The sequence below is a fragment of the Cyprinus carpio genome, chromosome A19 (assembly GCF_018340385.1).
Source record: "Cyprinus carpio isolate SPL01 chromosome A19, ASM1834038v1, whole genome shotgun sequence".
Taxonomy (NCBI): Eukaryota; Metazoa; Chordata; class Actinopteri; order Cypriniformes; family Cyprinidae; genus Cyprinus; species Cyprinus carpio.
The window spans coordinates 8,737,890-8,763,425 of NC_056590.1; the positions used below are offsets into that span (position 1 = coordinate 8,737,890).

At 34.9% G+C, this 25,536-nt stretch overlaps 1 protein-coding gene and 1 pseudogene across 1 annotated transcript; both read left to right on the forward strand.

The window, feature by feature from the left end:
• Positions 1-220: 220 nt before the first annotated feature.
• Positions 221-15,134, forward strand: fbxl20 (F-box and leucine-rich repeat protein 20). The gene is made up of 15 exons (XM_019082306.2): positions 221-490; positions 4,804-4,865; positions 5,091-5,145; positions 5,450-5,524; positions 5,654-5,748; positions 8,220-8,288; positions 8,364-8,459; positions 8,542-8,668; positions 9,909-9,983; positions 10,069-10,199; positions 10,302-10,362; positions 10,457-10,501; positions 11,482-11,538; positions 11,888-12,100; positions 13,188-15,134. The coding sequence occupies exons 1-15, from the start codon at positions 449-451 to the stop codon at positions 13,293-13,295; spliced, it is 1,311 nt and encodes a 436-aa protein (XP_018937851.1). The 5' UTR covers positions 221-448; the 3' UTR covers positions 13,296-15,134.
• LOC109085783 lies at positions 14,604-24,778 on the forward strand (annotated as a pseudogene).
• The last annotated feature ends 758 nt before the right edge of the window (positions 24,779-25,536 follow it).

Sequence of the window (25,536 nt, forward strand, 5' to 3'; positions counted from 1 at the left end):
CAAAACAAAACAAAAAAAATGTATTTTATCATAAATGACTTAATTCAACCTTTAAGACATTTTCCACAGTAAATACTTGATACTTTTACTGCGGTTACTACCACATAACACATAGCTTTAAAGTATTACAAACTAATTTAGTCCGACAAATGCGACTGGAAAGAGAAAAGTGCAATATTTATGAACGATATTGACTATAAGGTGTAGTTTACAGATGGGGAAACTGCTAAAGGGAGGGGGTGGTCCGCAACACAACAGGAGATCAGCTTGAATCGTTCATACTTCAACCACTGGGGCTCTTCTGCATCCTCGCCGTGCAAACACGCGATGAAATCAAGCGAAAACACGGCATGAGCTCGCCAGAAACCAGCGGCACCGACACATCTGCCACCTTTCAATAACCGGACGCTCTTTTCCTCTCCGGTTCACCGACTCTGTAGTGTTCGGGATGGGTAAGGAGGTGAACGGCGTCTCTCGGAGTCGCTTTGAGGCGAGTAGCCACTGTTTATTTACAGATTGACATGTCGATGTAAACAATCTTGCGTTTTTACTCCTAAACGTCTTCAATAACGGAAGATTCTCAGTGTTGTTGCGGTAGAAGAGGCCGAGCTTCCGCAATCATACACATGAGTTCAGCTCTTCTGATCACTTGTCAGTCTGTAAAACGCATTCGGTAATCTATGTTGACCAAAAGCTACATCAAATCCAGCGTTATGTCTCTTTAAAGTCGCTATATTTAGTTTCCTGTCAAGTCTACGATGTGTCGGAGTGTATAAACACAACCGTTCTTCCGCGCGCAACGAGCCACGAAAGGTGCTTTAATGTTTCTTTTTTTATCATTAGTGTTATTGACGTGAAGCAACAGTAGGTTGCGATCTACGCTTCGATGGCTTTTAGAAATCAAACTGGTTCGCTGAGATTATAGGAGAGGATAATGGTGGTAGGCCCACGGGCTGAAGTGAGGAAGAAAACAGCCGGCGTATTACAATTCATCACTACAGAGAACAGTTGGGCCTGTTTACGCAAACATTTACTTTGTTGTTTCCCTCGAAGATGCCCGATCAGCCGTGTTTAAACAAGTTATGACTGTGTTTACATCGGGAGTGTCTCAAAACTTAGTGAGTTGACTATCTAGGCTGCATAGTAGGCGCGTGCTGCCGTTTTGGGCGCTCGTGATGCTGTCTAGGTAGGTTTGAAACACAGCTGTGATGTTGGGACACATGGCATTGATGCTATGCTTTAATATGCTATGGTTTTGTCTGTAGTTGCTCTTAAAGATCAGATGCAGACATGCAGTGACAAAGTGAATACACTGTCGGCCAGTTACTAAAGCTTAAGCTAAATCTACCCTGTAATATGTTTGAATGTAATCTATCCTAAACAAAATTTACCATGGTATCCAGTTTCCACCACATTACCACAGGTATTTAACTCCCTTTACAAAGTAGACTTAACTTTAAAAGCCATTTTAACCATTCAGTATTTGACATTATTTTCAATTCACCAATAATTTTACATAACACGTATGCCATTCTAATTTTTTATGATGATAATTTCAGCATGGCTGATGTGAAAGAGATTTTGCACCAAGTATAAAAGAATGGGAACGATAAAATAAACATTAAGTAATTGTAATCATAAAAAATTCATTTGTGATATAATAATTCATGCATTATTGATATCTTATTTACTAGGCCACAAATGCCGTAAAAATAACATGCATATTCTAAAACCTTCTTATTAACATTTGACGGATCTTCCATAATCATAATAGTTAATTATGACTTAACAATAACAGCCATGACATTTAAGTGGAAATTATAATTACTATGGTTAATTTTTGTTAAGATACAAGGCCTAGTCGCTGTATTTCTATTGCAAAGGAATGAATGTAATCAGTATTTAAGAAGCACTACATTGTTACCGGCTTAGAACTGTTTCTTTTTTAAGGATCCGAGTGATTATCTGGATATTGTTTTGGTGACGGCAGTGTGAGAGTTATATTTACAAATGACTGACAGCTCATCTTATGCTCAGTTGCTTGATTGTTGCTGCACAATATTGTTACAGTATTACTGAGGAAATGTGGTTGTTTATGGGTAAACAGAAGGTACAGCCAACAAAAATATCCGGACCAATCAGAGAGCTAGAAACTGTTGCATTACATGTTAAAGGAAGGAAGTCACTTTTTTTGTCATGAGAAGTTAGCTAATATAACAGATGAAATAACAAGAAATGCAATTTGGTAAAATTGTTGTTAGTAGCAGTTAATCATAAAGTGAAATGAGTGTAAAATCAAAAATAGAAATTTAGAAAACATTCAAACAGGTTAAAGTTACATAACATTTGCCTGCTAGGAATATAAAAAAGTATATTAATGTACTAAAATAACTAATATATATATATATATATATATATATATATATATATATATATATATATATATATATATATATATATATATATATATATATATATATATATATATATATATATATATATATATATATATATATATATATATACACCAAAACTGTAACTGAAATTAAAATGAAAACAAAAAAAATATATAAACAAATTATATAATTATATTATTAAATAATATGATTATATTCTCAGGACAGTACTCCAGTACTTTCATATTTTGTCTTTTATTTAATTCGATTGTTTTTGGTTATAAAGTAGGACCTGCACTTGTCTTTGTGCGGTTCATACACGTAAGAACAATTACAGGAGATATTTAGGTGTAAATTCTAAAATAAATATTATAAAATAAGGATCTGGTCATGAGAAAAGTCATCTGGTGATGTACTGTGTTTCCGATGAGCTGGAAACTAGTGATCAATCATTTCTGGTTTGTATCAGTTTGCAGTCAGACATCACATGGCTTATCCTTAAACAAACAAACAGATGGAAAGTCGCCCCATGCAGAATGGATGGGTGAAAAGAAAGAGGAACAACACAAATGAGAGAGTTTATAATAAAGAATAGCTGTAAGCTATCTCACATATTGTTTGTTTGTCTTTCTCAACTGAGTCGATGCTTTAAAGGGACTGTTCACCCAAAAATGAAAGTTTAGTCATTAGTTTTACTCCCCCTGATGTCATTCCAAACCTGTAATGACTTTCTTTCTTCTGTGGAACAGAAGAGGAGATTTTTAACAGAATGTCCAAGTAGTTTTTTCCCATTGCAATGAAAGTGAACAGGCTCTGGAGTTGTGAAGCTGTACAAATATGACTAAAGGCCCATTCACACCAAGAATGAACTATAAAGATAACAACTATATTATGATTCACACCAATGTACAGTAACATTCTGTTTATTATAAGCACACACTGCAATTATGTCGCCTGTTGCTTTAAGTGCTTGTTCTTTAAATTCAGTTGGATTCTGATTGGCTGTCAATGTTAAATTTGTTCTTTAGCTAGAAAAATCGTTCTCTGTTGTGGACAGTTTCTGTATTAAATTAGTGAATTTTGACAAAGGTGCCTCATCAGACTGCTGGGAAATATAACAGGCTTTTAAAAAGAATTCAGTGTTTTTGTATTCTAAAGGACTGGCCAGTGCACACAGAAACAATTTATTAGTACTCCACTATTCTTGGATGTGACTGAGGTAGTCACTTCTTAAAAAAGGGAACATCCGGTCCGCTCTGAATTATTCAGCAGGACAATCTGTATCTCTTGTTACCATTTGGAAAAAAGGTTTTGTGGTTTGATGAGAACAAGATAAGACATCTGGTGTTAATTTCATGTATTTGGCACAAAGTCAATTTTGCCTGTAGGGCAAAAATCCATCTGCAAAAAACAGAACTTGGGATTGAAATTCTTTATTTCAGAAAAAATTGCTTTGTGTAATTGTTTCAATATTAAAATACATTCTGCACTACTGCCAATTTACAGAAAATGACAAAATAATAAAACATGGAAGACTATTGCCATGAATTGGCAAATTTCTGAAAACATACCTTGAAAATATTATGTCTTGTTTAAAGTAGTTACCCCAAAATTAAAAAAAAAATTAAAAAATTGATGAAAATGTACTCACCCCCTTAAGGTCAAAGATGTAGATGAGTTTCTTTCTTCATCAGAACAGATTTTGGAAAAATGTATCATTATATCACTTGCTCAGCAATGGATGCTCTGCAGTGAATGGGTGCTGTCAGAATGAGAGTCCAAACAGCTGATAAAAACATTATGAATTTGTTTCTTACAAACACACAGCTTGTCATTTCACAATATGTTAACTGAAGCACTGGAGTCTTGTGGATTATTGTGATGTTTTTATCAGCTGTTTGGACTCATTCTGACGGCACCCATTCACTGCAGAGGATCCATTGCTGAGTAGGTGAAGATTTGATTATGAACTGAAAATATAAAAATAAAAACTAATCAGACAGTGTGTGTGTATATATACACACACACACACACACACTATAAATAATAGTAAAAACACATTTTAGGAGGCAGTAATTTACATTTGTGTAACTTGAAAGTTATTTCAGTAAAATAGTTTTAATGCACTCATAACATTTTATTATTTGCTACATAAAACATAAACGTAATTCGATGTCTACATAATGCTTTAAAGAACCTTGGTATAAAATGACAGCCTCAGTTCTCTCACATGAGAATATGAAAGACTTTTCAACAGAAAGTGCGACAGAATGTGGCCGCCCAGAATGATTGGTTTCTTGTTGTATTGTTGAATGTGTGATTTGCAGCCCACTGTAAAACTATGTCGTTGACCTTTGAACTCATAAGACACACAGTTTTATAAATGCACGTCTTTCTGTGTCCTCAGATGTTCTCCAATAATGACGAGGCTGTTATCAACAAGAAGCTGCCGAAGGAGCTGTTGTTACGGTTGGTGTGAAACCCATTCAGCACTTCTCTCTCTTCCTGCTTCATTTCCTTATTTTAATAATGTTGTCTTGTTAAAAATCTTAATCATCTCTTCTTCATCTGACCTTATCTATGCTGTTTTTATAGCATAGACCGGTGTTCATACAGAAATAATGAAGACTTTAATGACACTCCTATCACAGCGTTTTGTTGATGTTTGCTAATAGTTCTGATGTTTTTCTGCAGAATTTTCTCATTTCTGGATGTAGTCACACTTTGCCGCTGCGCCCAAGTCTCACGAGTAAGTGTGATTTCTCGGCAATTTATAGATTAAACTGGTGCTTTGTGGCACATTAAGTGTCTGTTTTGACATTTGCCCATTTCACGCTTTTAAGAGCCTGGAAAAATGGTCACACTGTCAAAACATCTACTATAACATAGTAAAATATTTAGTGGATTAAATGTTGCTTGCAATGATAATTTGTCAGGATATGCAGCTACTTCTGAATAGCTGTCTATGGAGAGAAATGAAAGGAGCTCTTCTAGAATAATAGTTTTAGTGTATCTGTACCTATAGTGGAGAATTCAGTTTCTCTTTTTCTCAGTCTTGGAACCTGTTAGCCCTGGATGGCAGTAACTGGCAGCGCATTGACCTCTTTGACTTCCAGAGAGACATTGAGGTGAGTAGACAGTAGTTGCTCTTAAACTAGACATATCACATTTTTTTTCTATCTACTAAAATACAAGCAATGCCAGACATTATTTAATGCAAAAGTTGCTAAAGTTTGTAAAAATCTCTTCATTTACAGGGCCGTGTGGTGGAGAACATCTCAAAACGGTGTGGAGGCTTCCTGAGGAAGTTAAGTCTTAGAGGATGTCTTGGAGTTGGAGACAGCGCTCTCAGGTGAGAAAGAGGATGAAACTATTCATTCTTGAAGACCCATTTGCAGAAAAAAATGAAGACTTTTTTGTACATTTACATGTATGCATTTGGCAAAAAGATTAACTAAAGCAATTTACACTGCTGTAATTTACAATGACGCCAAACTTTTGAACGGTAGCATACATTTTATTAGGGGTGCACGATAAATATTGGCCGATAATTAATGCGCATCTTGTAAGTAAAGCCGGTTCTCTAATCAGAGGTAAATTCCATCAGGTGCGTGATTTCACATAGAGCAGCTGTTACTACACAGAGCCGTTGTTAACTGACAAGCTGCGCAAATCCATGCTGATAATGAATGTGCATTTGTGCAGCTTGTCAGTTAACAACGCTCTATGTAGTAACAGCTGCTCTATGTAAAATCACGCATGTGATGGAATTTACCGCTGATTAGAGAACCGGATTTACTGATGAGATGCACATTAATTATCGGCCGATATTTATCGTGTACTCCTACATTTTGTCAGTGACATTTTTGAACTTATGTTTTGCATTGTATTTGCTGAAATTGAGAAATGTCCCTACTACCTGACAGATATCATTGAAATAGATGTTGTGAGAATCCTACCTATCTTTTTGTCAACTCTACAACAGAAAAGACAGACCATACAAATAATTGGTGCCGGTCAAAAACTTTGACTTCAGTTTTAGCAAAATACAAAACCAGCTGAAGTTACAGTACTTAAAGGGGTCATATGATGTTGCTAAAAAGAACATAATTTTGTGTATTAAGTGTAATGCAATGTGTTTATGCAGTTTAAGGCTCAAAAAACACATTCTTTTCCACATAATGTATATTCTGCCTTTCTGAAACATGTCGATTTTTACAAAGCTCATTGTTCTGAAAAACGAAGTGTATGCTGATTGACCAGCTATCCAGTGCGTTGTGATTGGCTGAATACCTCAAGCGTGTGACGGAAATGTTACGCCTCTTACCATATTGTGATGGTGTGTCCCGGCGTGACAAGACAAAAACAATAAAACCTATTACAAATGAGGCATTTTTGTTGCATCCAGTGGGGACATAAATACTGTCTTTTTACGCATTGCGTTGCGTATTGCGCCGCGTAAACATAAAACCATGTCATCATTTGTGATCAGAGAAACGACAAACAACAAGCGCTACTCTACACTGCTCAAAACTTGTGTTTGAATCATCAGTGGCAGATTCTTTAAATATGAAAACGTACTTACAGGCTGTGAGTCAGAAGTGCCAGACTGTCCTTGCAAAGTTGGAATATCCCCACTTTATAGAAACAGACACCGTATTGTCATCCTCCGTAAAATGTGCTGCAAACATCTGAATATTTTGGTTGAACTGTTCTGGAACAGTGTTGCAAATACAACTTAACCACAGCTTTCTAGTTTATGTCCTCTTTTGGAAGGCCAAACAAAGTAGTTTCACTTTCACAATGAAACACATAGCGTCTCCACAACATGGCGCTGGCGGCAACAGTGAGAATCAAAGTTAAGCCTTCTTTCTTTGTGTGAACATTTGGGCGGAGTTATGCAAATCTTCCCATATCTTGTTAGAACGAGCCGTTTTAGGTAGGAGTGGTTGACTCTTAACTTTTATAAAGAATATCTCTTTGGATTTGAGACTTTAGTTTTTGCAACTTTAGAGATCTTCTTTATGCACCAAGAGCTCGTAACACTCCAAAAAGAGAAAGGAGAAATTGAAATCGCCCTTTAAACACACGATTGGACGTCTTTCATATATGCAAGCATTTTGTTAATGGTTTTGGAGCGAAAAACGCTTCGGTTTATGTTGTCATTTTGCTTTTTATCTGAATAGGTCTGTCAAGAAAGTAGATTAAAGCCTTAAAGGGATAGTTCACCCAAAAATGAAAATTCTGTCATGGATTACTCATCCTCCAGTCGTTCCAATCCTGTAAGACCTTCGGTCATCTTTGGAACACAAATTAAGATATATTTGATGAACTCTGAGAGGTTTCTGACCCTGCATAGACAGCAAGGGAGCTACCACATTTAAGGCCCAGAAATGTAGTAAGGACATGGTGAAAGTAGTCCATGTGACATCAGTGGTTCAACTGTAATGTTATGAACGATACATTCATGTGCATTCCTCTTCTTGTAAACAAGGCTCAGCGCATGCGTGTTCTGAACGCCGTGTGAACATGTGACGAAGAAATTAAGATATTTCTATTTCATCAAAAATATTTTCATTTGTGTTCAGAAGATGATCAATGTATCTTACGGGTTTGGAATGAATTGAGGATGCGTAATTAATGACAGAATTGTAATTTGTTTTGGTGATTTATCCCTTTAATATATATTTAATAATAATATTGCACATGAGTTCAGTAATGATATCTGGGCTTTACATTTAGACTAAAGACATTATTGTGACTTGGAGGGAAATTCAAGCATTGTTTAATGTTTAATATAAAACATGTTTTTGTCTCCTGCAGAACTTTTGCCCAGAACTGCAGAAATATTGAGCTGCTCAGTCTCAATGGCTGCACCAAGATCACTGACAGGTGGGTAAAACATGTGACGGTGTGTGTGTGTAAGTGTTTTTGATCTCTGTTGAACTTCCTTCTTTCTTTTTGCAGTACCTGTAACAGCTTGAGTAAATTTTGTCCTAAACTGAAGCACTTGGATCTTGCCTCCTGCACCTCAATCACAAACCTGTCCCTCAAAGCTCTGAGGTCAGAGGTCGTAGATACACATACTTGCTGGTTATGCAAAATGCTTCCCTGAGGCTAAATGACTCTGTCTGTGTCATTTTAGCGAGGGCTGTCCGTTGCTAGAGCAGCTGAACATCTCGTGGTGTGATCAGGTGACCAAAGACGGCATACAAGCGCTAGTGAGATGTTGTCCAGGACTCAAAGGCCTGTTCCTCAAGGGCTGCACACAGGTAATTCTCTGCTTTCACAACACATTCAAGCCATCTTCACTTTTCTACCACCTTCTCAATGTTATTTTGACACACTTATAGCTAGTTCCAAGTGTTTTTTTTTTAGTATTTAAATGTGCAGTGTGTGCCCCCCACAGTGTTGCAACTAGCCGAAATAAGTTATATTACTAAAATTGCTAAAACTGAAATCGAAATTAAGTATTATAAAAATTCATTCCTTGCACTTATTCACAATGATATTGTAAACTGTATCTAAAACAATAAAAAATCATTTTCGGTAATTGAAATAATGCTGAAAAAAATTAAATGAAAAACTTTAGAAAATTAGACATTTCGAAAATGAAACAAAAATTAGACTAAAATTAGCTGAAGTGGAACTGATAAAACTGAAATAAAAATCAATTAAAGTCATAGGGAAATATATTTAAACAACTTATACAAATGACAAAAGCACATAAACTTACTAAAACATAAACTAGAAATAAAACTGAAACTATAAAAACTAACTAAAAGCTTGATCAGAATAGTAATAAATTCTATACTCCTGACCCAAAAGTATGGCATTGGTTGAAACACAAAAAAAAAAATAAAAAACTGTAAAATAAAGCATAAATAAATAAATATTTGATGAAAAAACGTAAACTTTAAAAAACATTAATAAAAATTATAAATAGGTTATTTCATATTACTAAAACTATTATATAGAGAAATATGTCTAAATATTTGAAAGTTATATAAAAATATTTGTTAAAAAAAGTAACAAAATGACAAAAGCACATAAAAAAATCACTAAAACTTTAACTAAAATAAATAAAATGAAAATATGAAAGTGAAAGCTAATTTAAAATATTACACAAATTAAACGAATTGGCCACAGTAATTTCAAAGTGTAAAAAATGATTTTTCAGATAACCTAAATGTGGTTCATGTGTTAACATCTAGATTATCTGTTGTTATCCACATTAAAACTGGGATTTTGCATACAATGACAACTTGCCAAGGGCAAAAGACACCATAAACATTGTCTGAATGCGATTGTCTAGTTTCAGAAGACATTAAGTACGTATAATTTGATGGTAATTGTTTTCACTGATTCCGCAAAGCTCTTTATTCTGTATTCTACATAAAAATAAATGGGCTTAAAACAATATAAGGGTGAGTGTTTTTTGTGAGAGGTTTTTTTTTTTTTTTTGTGACGCGCCTTTTTATATAGAGTCATTATCTGTCTCTCTCTCAATAGTTGGATGATGAAGCACTTCAGCATATTGGAGCACATTGTCCAGAGCTGGTCACACTCAATTTGCAGACGTGTTCAGTAAGTCACTCATATTCACTCGTACACGGGATGTCCAGAGGATGGGTTCCTCATGCAGGTCTGTCTCTGTGTGTGAATCGAGCAGCAGATCACAGATCAAGGTCTCATAACCATCTGTCGCGGGTGCCATCGGCTGCAGTCTTTATGTGTGTCGGGCTGTGCAAACATCACAGATGCGATTCTCAATGCCTTGGGCCAAAACTGCCCTCGCCTCAGGTGTGTAACCCACACATCAGCTGATAAATTTGCATGCAGTCCCCCATTACCCAGTTATCTCCTCTTTTAAACGATGCATCATTGATCTCCGTGTCTGTGTAGAATATTAGAGGTGGCTCGCTGCTCTCAGCTTACAGATGTAGGCTTCACCTCATTAGCACGGGTGAGTAAACAATCCCACAAACACACTGCACAGCAGTGTACCTCCATCTTCTAACAACACAAATCAAACCATCATTTCCTTTCATGTTTTCCAGAATTGCCATGAACTAGAAAAGATGGATTTAGAAGAGTGTGTACAGGTGAGTCAGAATGGGTTGCTTATTATTCTACATTAAGAACATTACATTTGTTAAAATCCTTAATACATTTTTTTGTTGTTGTTGCACATTGAAGTGATCAGTAGCTTTTGTCTGATGATGTTGAAATAAAATTGGAATGGGGACCTTTAAGAGAAGCAATGTGAAAAGTACAGATTATTATTTTTTTATATAAAAAAAAATGAAGGAATTTGATATTTTATATTAAATACTACTTGTTTGTTCATTCTTAATCTGATTCATACAAACAGCTATTTCTCTTTGAGAAATATTTTCATAATCAGAAAAGATTTTTTAAATCGTTAGCCTGATTGTATCCTGTATTTATAAATGTTAGGTTTTAATTGTTTGTGTTTTTTTTTTAGAAGGATGTTTAGTACCACTACATTGAGGGAACCTGAGAGAAAAAGTCAGAATTGAGACATAACAGAGAAATGCAAATTCTCTTGCAATTCTGAGAAAATAAGTCTAAAAATTAAATTGATCGAATTCTGACTACTTTTCCTCACAATTCTGAGTTTACGTCTCACAATGATTTTTTGCAAGGAAAAAGTCAGAATTGTGTGATAAAGTCTTCGTTACCATTTTTATTTTTTATTTGAGAAGAGGCTTTCATAACTAGAAGACCCCTTTGGTCACAAAATATGTTTTCATTGTAGACATGGACTGTAAGAGAATATGTTTCTTAATATTGTTTCCTGTTTTGTATATATATATATATATATATATATATATATATATATATATATATATATTAATATTTATTTATTTATTTATTTATTTATTTATTTTTTTTCTTTTAAAGTCAAATGATTCTGTATATTATTTGTTTTGGACTTTTATTTTGGACAGAAATCGACACAAACATACTACAATGTAATTATCACATTGAAAACTACTGCTCTGCTACATGGCTTGATTTTCTCACTCTTATTAATACAATTTGACATCTTTCTGTGTAGATTACAGATGGGACGCTCATCCAGCTATCTATACACTGCCCTCGACTCCAGGTCCTGGTAAGGTTAAAAAAAAACAAAAAACAAAAGGGTACCACAAAATTTTAAAGCCAGCATGAAATGAATATTCTGTTTTCTAAATGCATGTTATAGATCTTATTTTTAACAATTCATTTGTACGTATGTTTTTATGTTCTACTCATCTATCTGCAACTTATCTTTATTGCAAAATAATGTGATTCATTAGAATATGACAGAGCTCAATTTAAATTTGTAATTGATTGGCATGCCTAATTTTAACATTTTCAAGTTGTTAAATGGCCAGTGGGAAATGACAGCTAAACATTTATGTGGCATTTCTTGAGTGTTATGGTCTTGTTGATGTGTTTGGCTCTCTGGCGTGGTTTAGAGTTTGTCTCACTGTGAGCTCATCACTGATGATGGCATCAGACAGCTGGGAAGCGGACCCTGCGCTCACGACCGTCTGGAGGTGATCGAGCTGGACAACTGCCCGCTCATTACAGACGCTTCATTAGAACATCTAAAGACCTGCCACAGCCTGGACCGCATCGAGCTGTACGACTGTCAACAGATCACCCGCGCCGGCATCAAACGCTTGAGGGTAAGCCCTGTTTCTGCTTATGCACAGAGAGGTAAACCGCAGAGTATAATCGTTACTAATCTTGTGGATGTTACTAAAAATAACACCTTTTAGGATACAGATTTAGGATTGATTTGAAGTGCTCAGTATGGTCCCAAGAAATGTTTAAATGGGTTAAAAAAATATCACAAGTGTAAACATTTCACTAAATTAGGTGATGCATCACACTAATTCGGGATCCATTCACTGTGATTTTGGTTCTGTTCATAATTTATTATTTTCAAAAAAAAAAAAAAAAAGTGGTGCAAATATAAATGTAACTGGAGAGACTAGTGGATTTAAAAATGTATCTGAATACTAAGTACTTTGTTTAAATAACTCATTAAATATTGAAATCTGAGTCACCCTAGAGGTTTTTTTTTTTTTTTTTTTTTTTTGTATTTTTGTTAATGAAACAAAACTATTTCACGTATTTTTCTAACAAAATTACCATTTATTTTGTACACTTACATTTTATCATTTTATATAGAATATAGTTCATTTATCCAAAATTAAAAATAAAAAATTAGAATACATAACTATGATGTTTTATTATCCATTGATTGTTATAGTATGTAATATTTTTGTATTAGTATAGTATTTGATACTATATTTGACTATTGTTGTATTTAATATTTTGAGTTTGCTTTAATTTTTTTCTGTTTTCAGTTGAATTTAGTTTGAGTAAATCTGTTATGTGCTTTTGTCATTTTTATTAGTATAACATATTTCTATTTAGCTTTGGTTTTATTTCTGTTTTATTAATTTTAATACTTAAACATATTTTATTCCCGTTAGTGACGGCAACCTTTCTAATTTTCATCAAGTTTTTTTTAAGTTTAAGTTTGTAATTTATTTCAGCTTTATTTTAATTAATGAAAACTATTTTTAATTGTTTCCGGCAATGATAGCAACACTGATTTTGACACAAGAGGGCGCTAGCAGCACAGATGACAAACTATGCTTATAATCTCAAAATGGATAGATATTGTCTATCATTTATCAGTTTAGACTTTAGTTGTTTTCACCACCATTTAATCATTTTCCTGTTTTCTTTCATCCTCTGTAGACTCACTTGCCCAACATTAAAGTTCACGCCTACTTTGCACCCGTGACTCCGCCTCCATCGGTGGGCGGAAGCCGCCAGAGATTCTGTCGCTGCTGTATCCTTCTATGATGTAAAATGGACTGTGTGTCTTGACCTCTAAGCCCCTGAGCACATGCTGGTGGGTCCCCGGTCAGATCGGATGGGCGTGACGGAGAGACATACCCGACACCCAGTCATGAGCTTTAATCAACACTACAGTCCATTCAATGGCTTTAAACAAGACTTGTTTGGTAATTAAAGTGAACAACTTGGGGAATGTGCTACTTGGTTCATCAAAAACTATTTGGAGAAGAGAACAATGGGGCCTTTATGAAAAATAGAAGGCCAGTACTCAAAACGTCACTGATGTTCTTTGTTTTTGGATGGACCACCTCAATTTGATTTGAGATCATGGTAAGCAGGAGACGTTCATACATACGGTAACCAGCTCATGGATTCATGCCTCATCTATAACACATGGTAACGGTGGTCTGTAACCTGTGAGCCCCTGAGGAGCCCAGCTTTGAGCACACATTCATACACATCGCTCACGATGCACACACAATCTGTCTTTCTTTCTGTCTGTGTTGCTCTCAGTGGCTTTGTTAAACTTAGAGCAGAGACTGAATTTTTTTTGAAGCATGATTGTCTTCCAAGTCTTGCTTTATCGGTTTCACCTGAAAATCTCTTCAGAAGGGGTCAGAGTTTCAGCTGGCGGGTGGAGATGCAGGGCAGACGTGAGGTTAACCATTTAGGCTGTAAGTAAATAAGGCTAGAAGAAAACGGGAATTATATTGTGCTGATGAGCGAGTGTCATGCATGAGATTACAGCATCACCACGCAGAGTATTTGAAGTGTGTGTATGTGTGTGTGAAAATCTGTCATTCATGATGATGGAGAGAACGGCAGTGGGCTTCATTCATGAAACGAACAGTATGATTTTCTCTCTTAAATCCATTAGTTCACCTTCGGGCACTGTGGGCCTGTGGTCTCTAAGAAAATAAATGGTTTTACACAGAAATGAATTTGTTCTTGTGTTTCATGAATGAGGCCTGATGTGTCTTTCCCATCTACGCTGATTGTTCTTCATCCATAAAAACAAAGCAAGCAAAAAAGAAATCAACTGTAAGCATGCACTTTATAATCAATGCGCTCGTGAATCATCCACTGGCTTGTGAAGTACATAAACATATTGATTTGTGCACAGATGTCCCCCGATTATGAAAACAATCAAAAGCGTTTGTTTTAAAATGTTTTGTTTGTTTGTACTTGTTTTCGTCATGACTGTGGTCTTTCAGTTTAGTCTCTGTTTTGAGTCGGTGTCCCTGTGATGCCACTTGTGAAAATGTTAGTGTCCTCTTTTTCTTTTTGTGAATTTCTGTAGGTAAGCATTAGATAATGTCCTTATTGAAAGGAGCTGCAGTATATGTAGAATATTTCAACAGGGCTTTATGGAAGTTTGTGGATGAGCTGGAGGTGAAGTGGTGGCCTATATGGCCTTTTGTGGCATAAAAACATTGTATGTTTCAGATAATGATGAATGATGAAACTTGCAGTTACATAAAGCCACTTTTACATTTATTTATATTCAGTTTCTCTGAAAAATACTCACACTCGTACACTTTAGACAGCGAGGACAGCGGCTGGGATGACTGTAGTGATGTGACACATTTTCTTTCTGGCACACTTTAGAGGAAAGTATTTCAGCAGATCAGAGTCATATATGCAATAAAAATCTGTTTTTGAAATAGGTTTCCTGTATGTTGTTATAGTGTGAGACTTGTAGATGTTATCAGGTGCTTTGTCTTTTTTGGTGATGTTCTTTCAGGTTTATTCTACCCCTATTCTTCTTATTCTTTGTTTATTTCTGAGGGTTTTGCTCTTCACTTTGTCTGCGTCACATAAAACGCATCCTCATTTGCAATCAGAGATATGTTCGTCCAGTCCAGTGTTTTTTGACCCTGACACGCTTCACTGCCACTTAAAGCAATAGTTCACCCAAAAATGAAAAGTCTGTCATCATTCATTCACCCTCAAGTTTATGGTAGCCATTGACTTCCATAGCATTTTTTCCATACTATAGACGTCCATGGCTACCGTCAACTGGTTACCGACATTCTTCAAAATATCTTAAATTGTGCTCAAGAGAAGAAACTCATACAGGTTTGGAACAACTTGAGGGTGAGTACATTTTTGGGTGAAATATCCCTTCAATCATTTTGTAGCACCTGAGATTTTTCACATTTTATGCATATTTACATTATTACAAGCATCTTTCAACAGTTTTAAGACAATCGTTGATCAACAATACACTCTCAGAGCAAAACAAAGGTGAAATCTGATTCACATATAACAGCAGTCTTTATAGAGACAAATACTAACTGAGAAGTTCGGCCACTTTCTCCAGTCCAGCGATTCTGGGTGAAAGCATTAAGCACTGTCTGTAAAGGTATTATGTTGATAATCTATCTGCATGGAATCTGTCAGTAACGTCTAGGTTATACGCAACCCTCAAAAAATAAGATATTATGTTGTCCATAATGAAATTAAGCTTATTTTAAGAGTAAGACAAATAAGATTTCTGCATTGTGACATTGTTTTCTATACAATTAATGAAACATTGTATAAGTATATAAAAATCACTATATGTTGGATATCATTATTGATAAATGAAACCGTTTTTACAATTTCAGTCTTTACAAACAAAATTTGGAATTAAAGGGATACTCCACCCCAAAATGAAAATTTTGTCATTAATCACTTACCCCCGTGTTGTTCCAAACCCGTAAAAGCTCCGTTCATCTTCAGAACACAATTTAAGATATTTTGCATGAAACCCTGGAGGCCTGTGGCTGTCCCATAGACTGCCAAGTAAATAGCAATGTCAAGGTTCATTAAAGGTATGAAAGTCGTCGTCAGAATACTCCATCTGCCATCAGACGTGCAATCTGGGTTATATGAAGCGACGGAAACACTTTTTGTAAGCGAAGAAAACAAAAATAATGACTTTATTCAAAAATTACTATGTCAACGGTCTCCTCTGTCTCTCATTATCACCGTATGCTGTGTATGCTTTTCTGTTTTGTAGGCGCCACAAGGACGCGCTGTTTCTACATGTATTTAGCTTTGATTTGAAATAAAACAGCGCATCCTTGTGGCGCGGATGACACAGAAGAGACTGTTGGACTATGGGACAGACACAGGCCTCCAGGTTTTCATCCAAAATATCTTAAATTGTGTTCCGAAGACGAACGGAGCTTTTACGGGTTTGGAACGACATGGGGGTAAGTGATTAATGACAACATTTCCATTTTGGGCTGGAGTATTCCTTTCATTATTTTTTATGAAAATTTCACAATACAAAATACATATTTTTTATCTCCTTTTGAGATTAGTGTCTTACACATCTTACATGTTCCTTTATGGTTTCATTTTACGCAAAGGGATAGTTTACCCAAAAATGAAAATTCTCTCATTATTTACTCACCCTCATGTTGTAATTTCCTTGTTACGGTATATCGTATACGTGACACCTTGTATGTGTCGTTTACACATGACTAGTGTTGAAATTTCGCTTTGTGGAATGCCGTTTGAGAAGCTTGTGAACTAATGAAATAGTTCTGCTTGTTACTAAAAAGATGATCTTATCACACTCACAACCAGTGTTGGGGGTAATGCATTACAAGTAACGCAAGTTACATAATCAGATTACTTTTCTTAAATAACTAGTAAAGTAACGCATTACTTTTTAATTTAGAAGGAATTATCTGAGTTACTTTTTCAAATAAGTAACGCCAGTAACTTTGTTTCCTATGTATTGACTGACAGTTCTCGTGTTGCCATGTTGAGAGAAATCAGGAGTAAGTGCAGAGCGTTGTGTGTAAATAAAGTTACTGTAGTTCTAGACTAAATATGAACATGTATTTACTCATCTCACCTGCACAAAAACAGATTCAGTATTCCTCAAAATGAATAAAAAACAAGCCCTGGCCAGATTTAAAAAGTAACTCAAGAGTAACGTAACACATTACTTTCCATAAAAAGTAACTAAGTAACGTAATTAGGAGTAACATAATATTGTAATGCATTACTTTTAAAAGTAACTTTCCCCAACAGTGCTGAAACCTGTCCTCTTAATGCTAGTGTAACACTGATTTTTAGTTGCTCCGGTGGGAATATTCTGTCTTTGTTTAATGTCTGTGTCCCTTCCTTACATGTGTGTTTATTATTATTGCAGTTAAGTGAGAAAATGAATCCCGAACAAACAGTTGCACTACGACACAGTATAACTTATGTGCTTGTATCTGACTCCATAATACAAGTATTGCCATTTTTAAATAGTAGTATCGGAGGCATCTACAATTGGCGAATTGTCAATTGTCGAAACATTGACATCTTTTCTTTGTAGTCAACAATACCCTAAATATAGTAATCATAAATGCAGTTTGTGCATGTTATGTTCAAAAAACTTTTGTTTTTGGCTGCTACTTACCTCATCGTTGATGCCTAATAAGCTCTGACTGCTTCTCTTTCTATCTCTCTGTCATTCTCATACATTACACACACACACACACTTTGAAGGCACCCTCTCTATCAGCAGCGTTTCCTGTGCACTTGTTATCAGTGAGTGTGTATAAGTTGTGAAGTCTGATTTTGAGACACACAGACATTTATAATCTGGGGGTCACAGTTTGAGACAGTAAAATGCGTGATCAGGATGATGTGGACATGAACTCTAATGGATTTTGGTCCTTGAGGATTGAAACCTTCACAAAGACTGTTTTTTTTTTTTTTTTACAATTAACCGATATAAATGGATATGGCAGTATGAATAAATATATAACTATATATTATTAAGAGGTGTGTGAACTTTTCTGTTATTGTTTGGACAGATGTTTGTCCCTTTTCAGCAGAGTTGACGTGGAGGTTCAGAGACAATGAAATTGTTTTTGAATTGATCTTCAGAGTTAGTAATTGAAACTGCAAAAACTGTTCCTGAAAGAAATATTTGGAAGTCAAATCCCATTTTAGATTTGCTGATTCAAACAAACTAGCAATCTCACAACACCATGGGAGTTTATATGACTCAAGCAATGAAGTAGTTTGACCTGGAACAGATCTGAGTGTAGACAAGAACTGACGTGCATCTGAATTTTTTATTTTTATTTTTTGCTGGAACTGTATGATAAACAGAGATCACGATAAAATGATGTGTGTTTGAGAAACTAAAATGCAGCATGATACTGCGAGAAAACACAAGTACATATTTGTTGGTGTTTAATGCCCTCATGCAGATAAAGATGAAAGCAAAGTAATAGTACAAGAAGGAAAAAGTAGTATGAAAAATAACTAAGATTTAAAAATTGATATACAGTAGTCAACATTTGAAGTGGATCAGAAAAGTTGTCCTAAGACAAGAATGCATTTTGGTTTTAAGACAACTTTGATGAAAGGTTTTGATCCACTTCAAGTGTATATAGATTATTATATACGATCATAATAATTATAAGCACAACTGTTTTTTACAACAATAATAAATATAAATTACATTTTAAAATATTTTTAGAAAACAGTCATTTTAAATTGCAATATTTCAAAGTATTACTGTTTTAACAGTATTTAGGTGAGCATAAGAAACTTGTTTTTAAACCATTTTTAAAAATGTACTGAAACTTCTGAATGCTGTGTTATTTCAGCCTGTTGAGTTTATGGACTGACGAAGGTTTACAGGAATCTTCCGTGATGTCTCGGGGTCTCCGTACGAAACTGATATTTGATGGTAAAAAAAAAAAAACACGTTGCTGGTGACACTGTGTCCCATCTAATCATGTTTACAAATATAATTGGGCAATAATATCTACAAATAATAATAATAATAAATAAGTAACTAAAAAAAAAAAAAATCATATCATATCATATAATGAATTTGAAAGCCACACAAGATTTTTAACAGCCTACATCTTTTAATCAATGATTTACCATTACTTTACTGTCTGTTCATGATAGTTTTTTTTTTAAATAGAGATTGCTCTTACAAAGAACAACACTTTGCTAGAAAAAAAATGTCTTTACTATAGAAATGCCCATGGCTTTAAGATTTTATTAATAACTCACAAATATCAGCTTATTGTAATAACCATTACCCGCACATACAGATCAGTAACCTGACTTTGGTAAAAAAAAAAATAGCGGATACCAAACGCTTGAGACGGCAGAATCATTGCACATTTTGTTCCATACACCAGAGACGATCCTCCCTATATGCAAAATACTACGTAGGGCCCCCGAAACACCGGGGGGCCCCTTGCTCTCATAGATGATTCAATTTTACTTTCGTTTTTGAATTAGGCAAGCGGCTATAAAAACGTGAATGATCATTTATTTTAATGCAGTGCACTGTCGCCCTTTCTACTTAAAAATCAGTCAAATCATGTAATATTAATGTCATAGGCCTACAGTCTTGCTCGATTAAAAAAAGAGTCGAAAGCGTACCTAGCCGCGGAAGAGACACTGTTTCTCAAGTGCTTTCTGCGAGCGTGAGTCGAGACGGAGTGAAACAGACAAATGCGTTTCATTGATTCATTCATAACTCCACAGCACCCAATTTACAATTTACTGTGTGTAGGTGGCCACTCCTTTTAATATCTCTAGACTAAGAAGTCTATTTTATGACTTTAAAAAACTTAAGAGAACGTGTTTATCAAATATTTTTATGAAATATCTCAAAAGCTCTACTTAATACCCCTTCCAATAACACCCGATGTACTTGCTACATCATTAGAAGAATGGCATCTACGCTAATATTAGTCTGTTTCTCTCTTATTCCGAGGTCACCGTAGCCACCAGATCCAGTCTGTATCCAAGTCAGAGGGGTCACTGCAGTCACCCGGATCCAGTATGTATCCAGCCCAGATGGTGGATCAGCACCTAGAAAGGACCTCTACAGCCCTGAAAGACAGCGGAGACCAGGACTAGAGCCCCAGAGACAGATCCCCTGTAAAGACCTTGTCTCAGACGACCACCGGGACAAGACCACAGGAAACAGATGATTCTTCTGCACAATGTGACTTTGCTGCAGCCTGGCATTGAACTGCTGGTTTCGTCTGGTCAGAGGAGAACTGGCCCCCCGACTGAGCCTGGTTTCTCCCAAGGTTTTTTTCTCCATTCTGTCACAGATGGAGTTTTGGTTCCTTGCCGCTGTCACCTCTGGCTTGCTTAGTTGGGGACACTTAATTTAAAGCGATATCGTTGACTTGATTGCAAATGATAGCACAGATAGTATTTAAACTGAACTGAGATGAATGATGACATCACTGAATTCAATGATGAACTGCTTTAACTGTCATTTTGCATTATTGACACAGTTTTCCTAATTAATGTTGTTCAGACACAATCGGTTTTGTATAAAGTGCTATATAAATAAAGGTGACTTGACTTGACTTGACTTAAACTTAAGATTTCAAGTTAAGGACAAATGCAATGTTTCTCCAGAAGCGGAAGTTGTGATTGTTGAACACTTGGTGGCAGCACACACCAACAGTTATTTTTTTTTCAACGTGTTCTTTTTACAAAGATAGATAATAGTCATGAAATTCTCTTAGATCTTTATTTATTTTATTTAATTAATGTTAAAATGTTTATTATTATTATTATTATGTGCATTTCTGCTTCTTTATCAAATATGCTTAAATAATATCTGCTTACCTGGTTTTAAGGAAGTAATAAGAATTAAAAGGAATTAAGTTTGACATAATTATTTAACCTCATACAAAGATTAAGTTCATCTTGGCATAAATAATATTATATTTCTATATAATTATTATCTAATATTTCAGATCTTTTGTGGAATACTTTATTAGCCGAACTAAGATTGCCATTTATATTATTGTTTTAATTTTGTTGTTGTTGTCCATTATGTGTTTTCCCAGAATCCTCTTCAGAAGGCTCAACCTGATCAAATGTTTTAACATTTGTAGGGTCTACAAGTTGAATCCAGTAAGGTAAACTACACAGATGTGGGGGACACGTTGTTTTCTCTCTTCCCTGATAAAGAGCACTACTCCGACGATGGTCCAGAAGGCTACAGAACCTGTGCTGTGGTGGGAAACTCTGGGGACCTCCTGGGATCCCATTACGGGCCTCTCATAGATCTTCATGACTTTGTCATAAGGTAAGTTGTTTTCTATTTTGAAGTCTTGACAATGCGTATGAACAAAGACAATTGTTAAAAATGCAACTTCATGCTCAGGATAAATAAGGGTCCAACAGAAGGTTATGGGGCCTAAGATGACTCACCCTGAGAGCTCCATAGATGTAGACAACTCAACCCACCTGGTTCTTCTGCTCTTTAAGATCAAAGACATGCGCTGGCTCATTACTGCCTTCACCGCTAAACACATCACACAGTGAGATTATTTCATCAGTATGTGCAATCATCTTAATTTAATAAATCTTTGTGTTCTTCAGCACTTAGATTAGAGTGAGACCTACAGTAAACACAGACAGAGACTAGGTGAAAATCATATCTATCAATCAGTATATAACTTTTGACATTCAGATATTGTTCCGTATAGTTTTTCCTGAACAAATATATGCATGATTAAATCAGAATCTTCTGAAGTGAATTACATAATTGTTTTGATTGTTGTTTGAGGTTTTGTTCAGCTCGTTTTGGTCTTAGATGCCATTTAGAGACATTTAAATCTGAACTCCATGATGGCACAGGTATAAATAATGGCACAGAACTGTTAGAAATCAGCTGAAGTTGTATACAGAGTTGCAGACTAGTCCAAAAGGAATTAGTATCCATTATTTAGAAAACATAACTTCTAAAACAAGGCATAGATATTTCAGAGGTATTTGATTAAAATTAAAACTAAAACCATAAAAAAAAAGTTACTTGAAAAAAAAAAAAAAAAAAAAAACTTATTTTTAATAGTCAAAGCAAGATTTCTCATTTTAATTTAGTTTATCTTGTACTAAAATAACTAAAACTTAAAAATGAATTAAAATAACTACAGACATTTCAAAAACTACTTTTCAAAAGTGAATTGCAAGCACTGATTTGTCTGTCTCTCACATAGGTCGATGTTTCAGGTTTGGAGCTAAAAGCAACAGGAAGTGCATCATTATTTTGACAAAAGCTTGGCTCACTTTAGCAGAGGCAGTCATGGTGGAGACTTTGAAAATAAGACCATGAATGAGCTTCTGCTGTTAAATAAGATTTCTATGCATAAATGTTAACATAAATTATAACATTTTTCTCAGTATTGTGTCCCTGGCACAGGCTTTTAATCAAAACCTTTGTAAAGCCTGAATTTTCAAAACAGATTTGTATTTTTTTTTATTTATTTTATGTGAATATGCAATATTTATTGAACTGTATTTAAGAAGAGATTCTTATTTATAATGGCATATTGTCCTTGATAATTGGGAGAGTGGGTCAATTAGAAACAATTAAGAATAAATGAAACCGATAAGGCAAATACAAATATTGAATAATAAATGGTATGTAAACAATGATTTAAACAAACAAAACTGGTTTGTGTGTATATATTCTTTAATAGGATTCTGAAAAGTTATGCATTTCTGTTGTTGGTAAATTAAATATTCACACAAATGAAAAAAATCACATGGAACATCAACTACAATCTTAGAGGACCTTTAAATGGCAGTTTTGTATTTATATATATATGTGAAGACTTGATCATTCAAAATGAAGTAATAGTAGAGTATTTAAAAATTGATATGAATGCTATTATGAATGCTATTAACATACCCCATGGACATATGGACATACCCCATTGTCATCCTTCTAGTTCAACAAAAACAAAACCCGGCCTAAATGCTATTAGACAAAACAATGACAGCTACATAAAGGATATCTGTGGTCACTATTACATGTCAAAACTTTTAATCTGTGCAGAATGGTTCACCCTGTCTTGCATTGTCTTCCTGAGTATTACACACCATGTGTGTTATCTGCAAACATTCGTGGAATTTTTTTTATTATTTATTTTTACCAGGCTGCACCTAAAGCTTTTCTCTTTTGTCGTAACAACTCTTGAACATAAAAGATCTTTGACGTGTGTTTTTCTTTATTATTCTGACCACGTGTATTTTGAACTCTGTTCTTCACTGCACAGCATTGAGCGTGATTTAGAACGCCTTCGTAAACAATTACAATGACAGGTATTCTTAGCTTTATTTTATAATTTTAATGACTAAAGAATAGAAAACAGTCAAGAAAAAAAAAATCAGGATTTAAGTGCCTGCCCTGGTGAAGCTAAGATGTATAAATGTTTTAGTAGGCTAGAGTAAAAATAAAAACATAAATAATAATAAATATAGAAAAAATAAAATGAATTGGACATTACAAATGCACACTTTTGTCTTGGGTAAAATGCCATGTTAGCCCAGATTAAAGACCTTTATTGTGTCTGTGTGCGTTTCTGATTTATTGTGTTTGGTTGTGTTTTACGAAAATGCTAAAAAAAAAATAATAATAATATTTGAGAAGCTCCTTAATCAAACTATTTGTCAGTTTCACCTATTGTTTAAAGGCTCATATCACCTAACCGTCTTCCAGCTGTCTTTCTCGATTATAAAGTTAACGGTCTTATAGCCTATTTATGGTGGTCAATAAAATCCAAAGTAATGCATACGAGAAGTGATTGTCAGTCAGATGTTCTGTTATATTTGTCACATTCTGACCCCAGCATATGCTGAATGTTCTTCTGTGAATGAGGTGTGAAGCATACAATTTATCTGATTACATTTATCACTTAAATGTGCAAACCTTTTACTTGCTGACCACCTGTCATAAGATTTTACTCACAGTTGGCTTTTTTTCAAGAACCATGAAATGAATAAATGTCTGTTTAAACAAAATACAAAGTTCGAAATGTCCTCTATAAGGAACAGACTAAGTAATAAACATTATTCACTGAAAACAATGGCCCTAGCTGTAATGCGTTTATGAAAAGTCATGAGAGAATTAAAGATGGGCGATTTCATGACAAACGATTCTATAGGGTGCGGTAAAGTTCGTTAGACATTCTCTGAGCGAATTAAGGGACTATCTCAAAAGTGCATAAAAATAATAAAAAAAGACATGCATTCCAACATTCGGAAACATGCAAAGCGTCATACTAATAAAATGTGGAAATGAATACATCATTTTAAGCTGTGATTGGGATGGGACACATCATACATGACTTGGATTTTGGAAAAGCCATTTTGTCTATTTTTAATGATTTTTTGAAATATATAAATCTATATAACTTCCTACTCACGTGACCTGATGATGTCACACCAGTTGTAATATTTTCACACAATCCTGACACATATCTTACACAACTTGGATTATGGAAATATGATTTTCTGTATTTTTGGTAAATTTACACAGACTAACAGACAGTACTGTACAAAAAATGACTATAGTACTACTTAAATGTTTGATAGGCATATACTGTAATATAGCGATGTAAATATTTTGGTATGAGAAATGTTTGTGAATATAAACAGATTAAAGGGTTAGTTCAGCCAAAAATAAAAATTCTGTCATTAATGACTCACCCTCATGTCGTTCCAAACCTGTAAGACCTCCGTTCATCTTCAGAACACAGTGTAAGATATTTTAGATTTAGTCCGAGAGCTTTCTGTCCCTCCATTGAAATTGTATGTACGGTATACTGTCCATGTCCAGAAAGGTAATAAAAACATCATCAAAGTAGTCCATGTGACATCAGAGGTTTGTATGGTATTTTTTGAATGTTCGAAAATACATTTTGCTCCAAAAATAACAAAAATTATGACTTTATTCAGGATTGTCTTCTCTTCCGGGTCTGTTGTGAACGCGACTGCTGTGACTGTTTACGTACAACGCTGGTGACGTGTTCTCTAGTGCGCCCAATAACAAAGAAAACACGTCAGCAGCGTCGTACGTCAGCGGCGTCACTGCAGTGTTGTGAACGTGCTCACAACAGACCCGGAAGAGAAGAAAATGAATAAAGTGGTCATTTCTGTTATATTTGGAGCAAAATGTATTTTTGATGCTTTAAACAGCTTGAATATTTGATTTCTACATGTGGGCAGGAATAAAACGCCCCTTTCTGCTGATTGGTCAGCCGAAGATCAAACCGTGCCATCATCAGTTCTTCTTCAGTATCAGGCAGTAGAATAATAGTCCTCTGCTGCTGCAGTTGTACGGATTAATAACCCATTTTATTGCAACATTTCATATTTTTCTCATCAAACAGACTAATGAATAGATCGACAGAACTCGTATTTTTCAAAGGCATGACATTTTGTAGTTATTTTGAAAGTAACG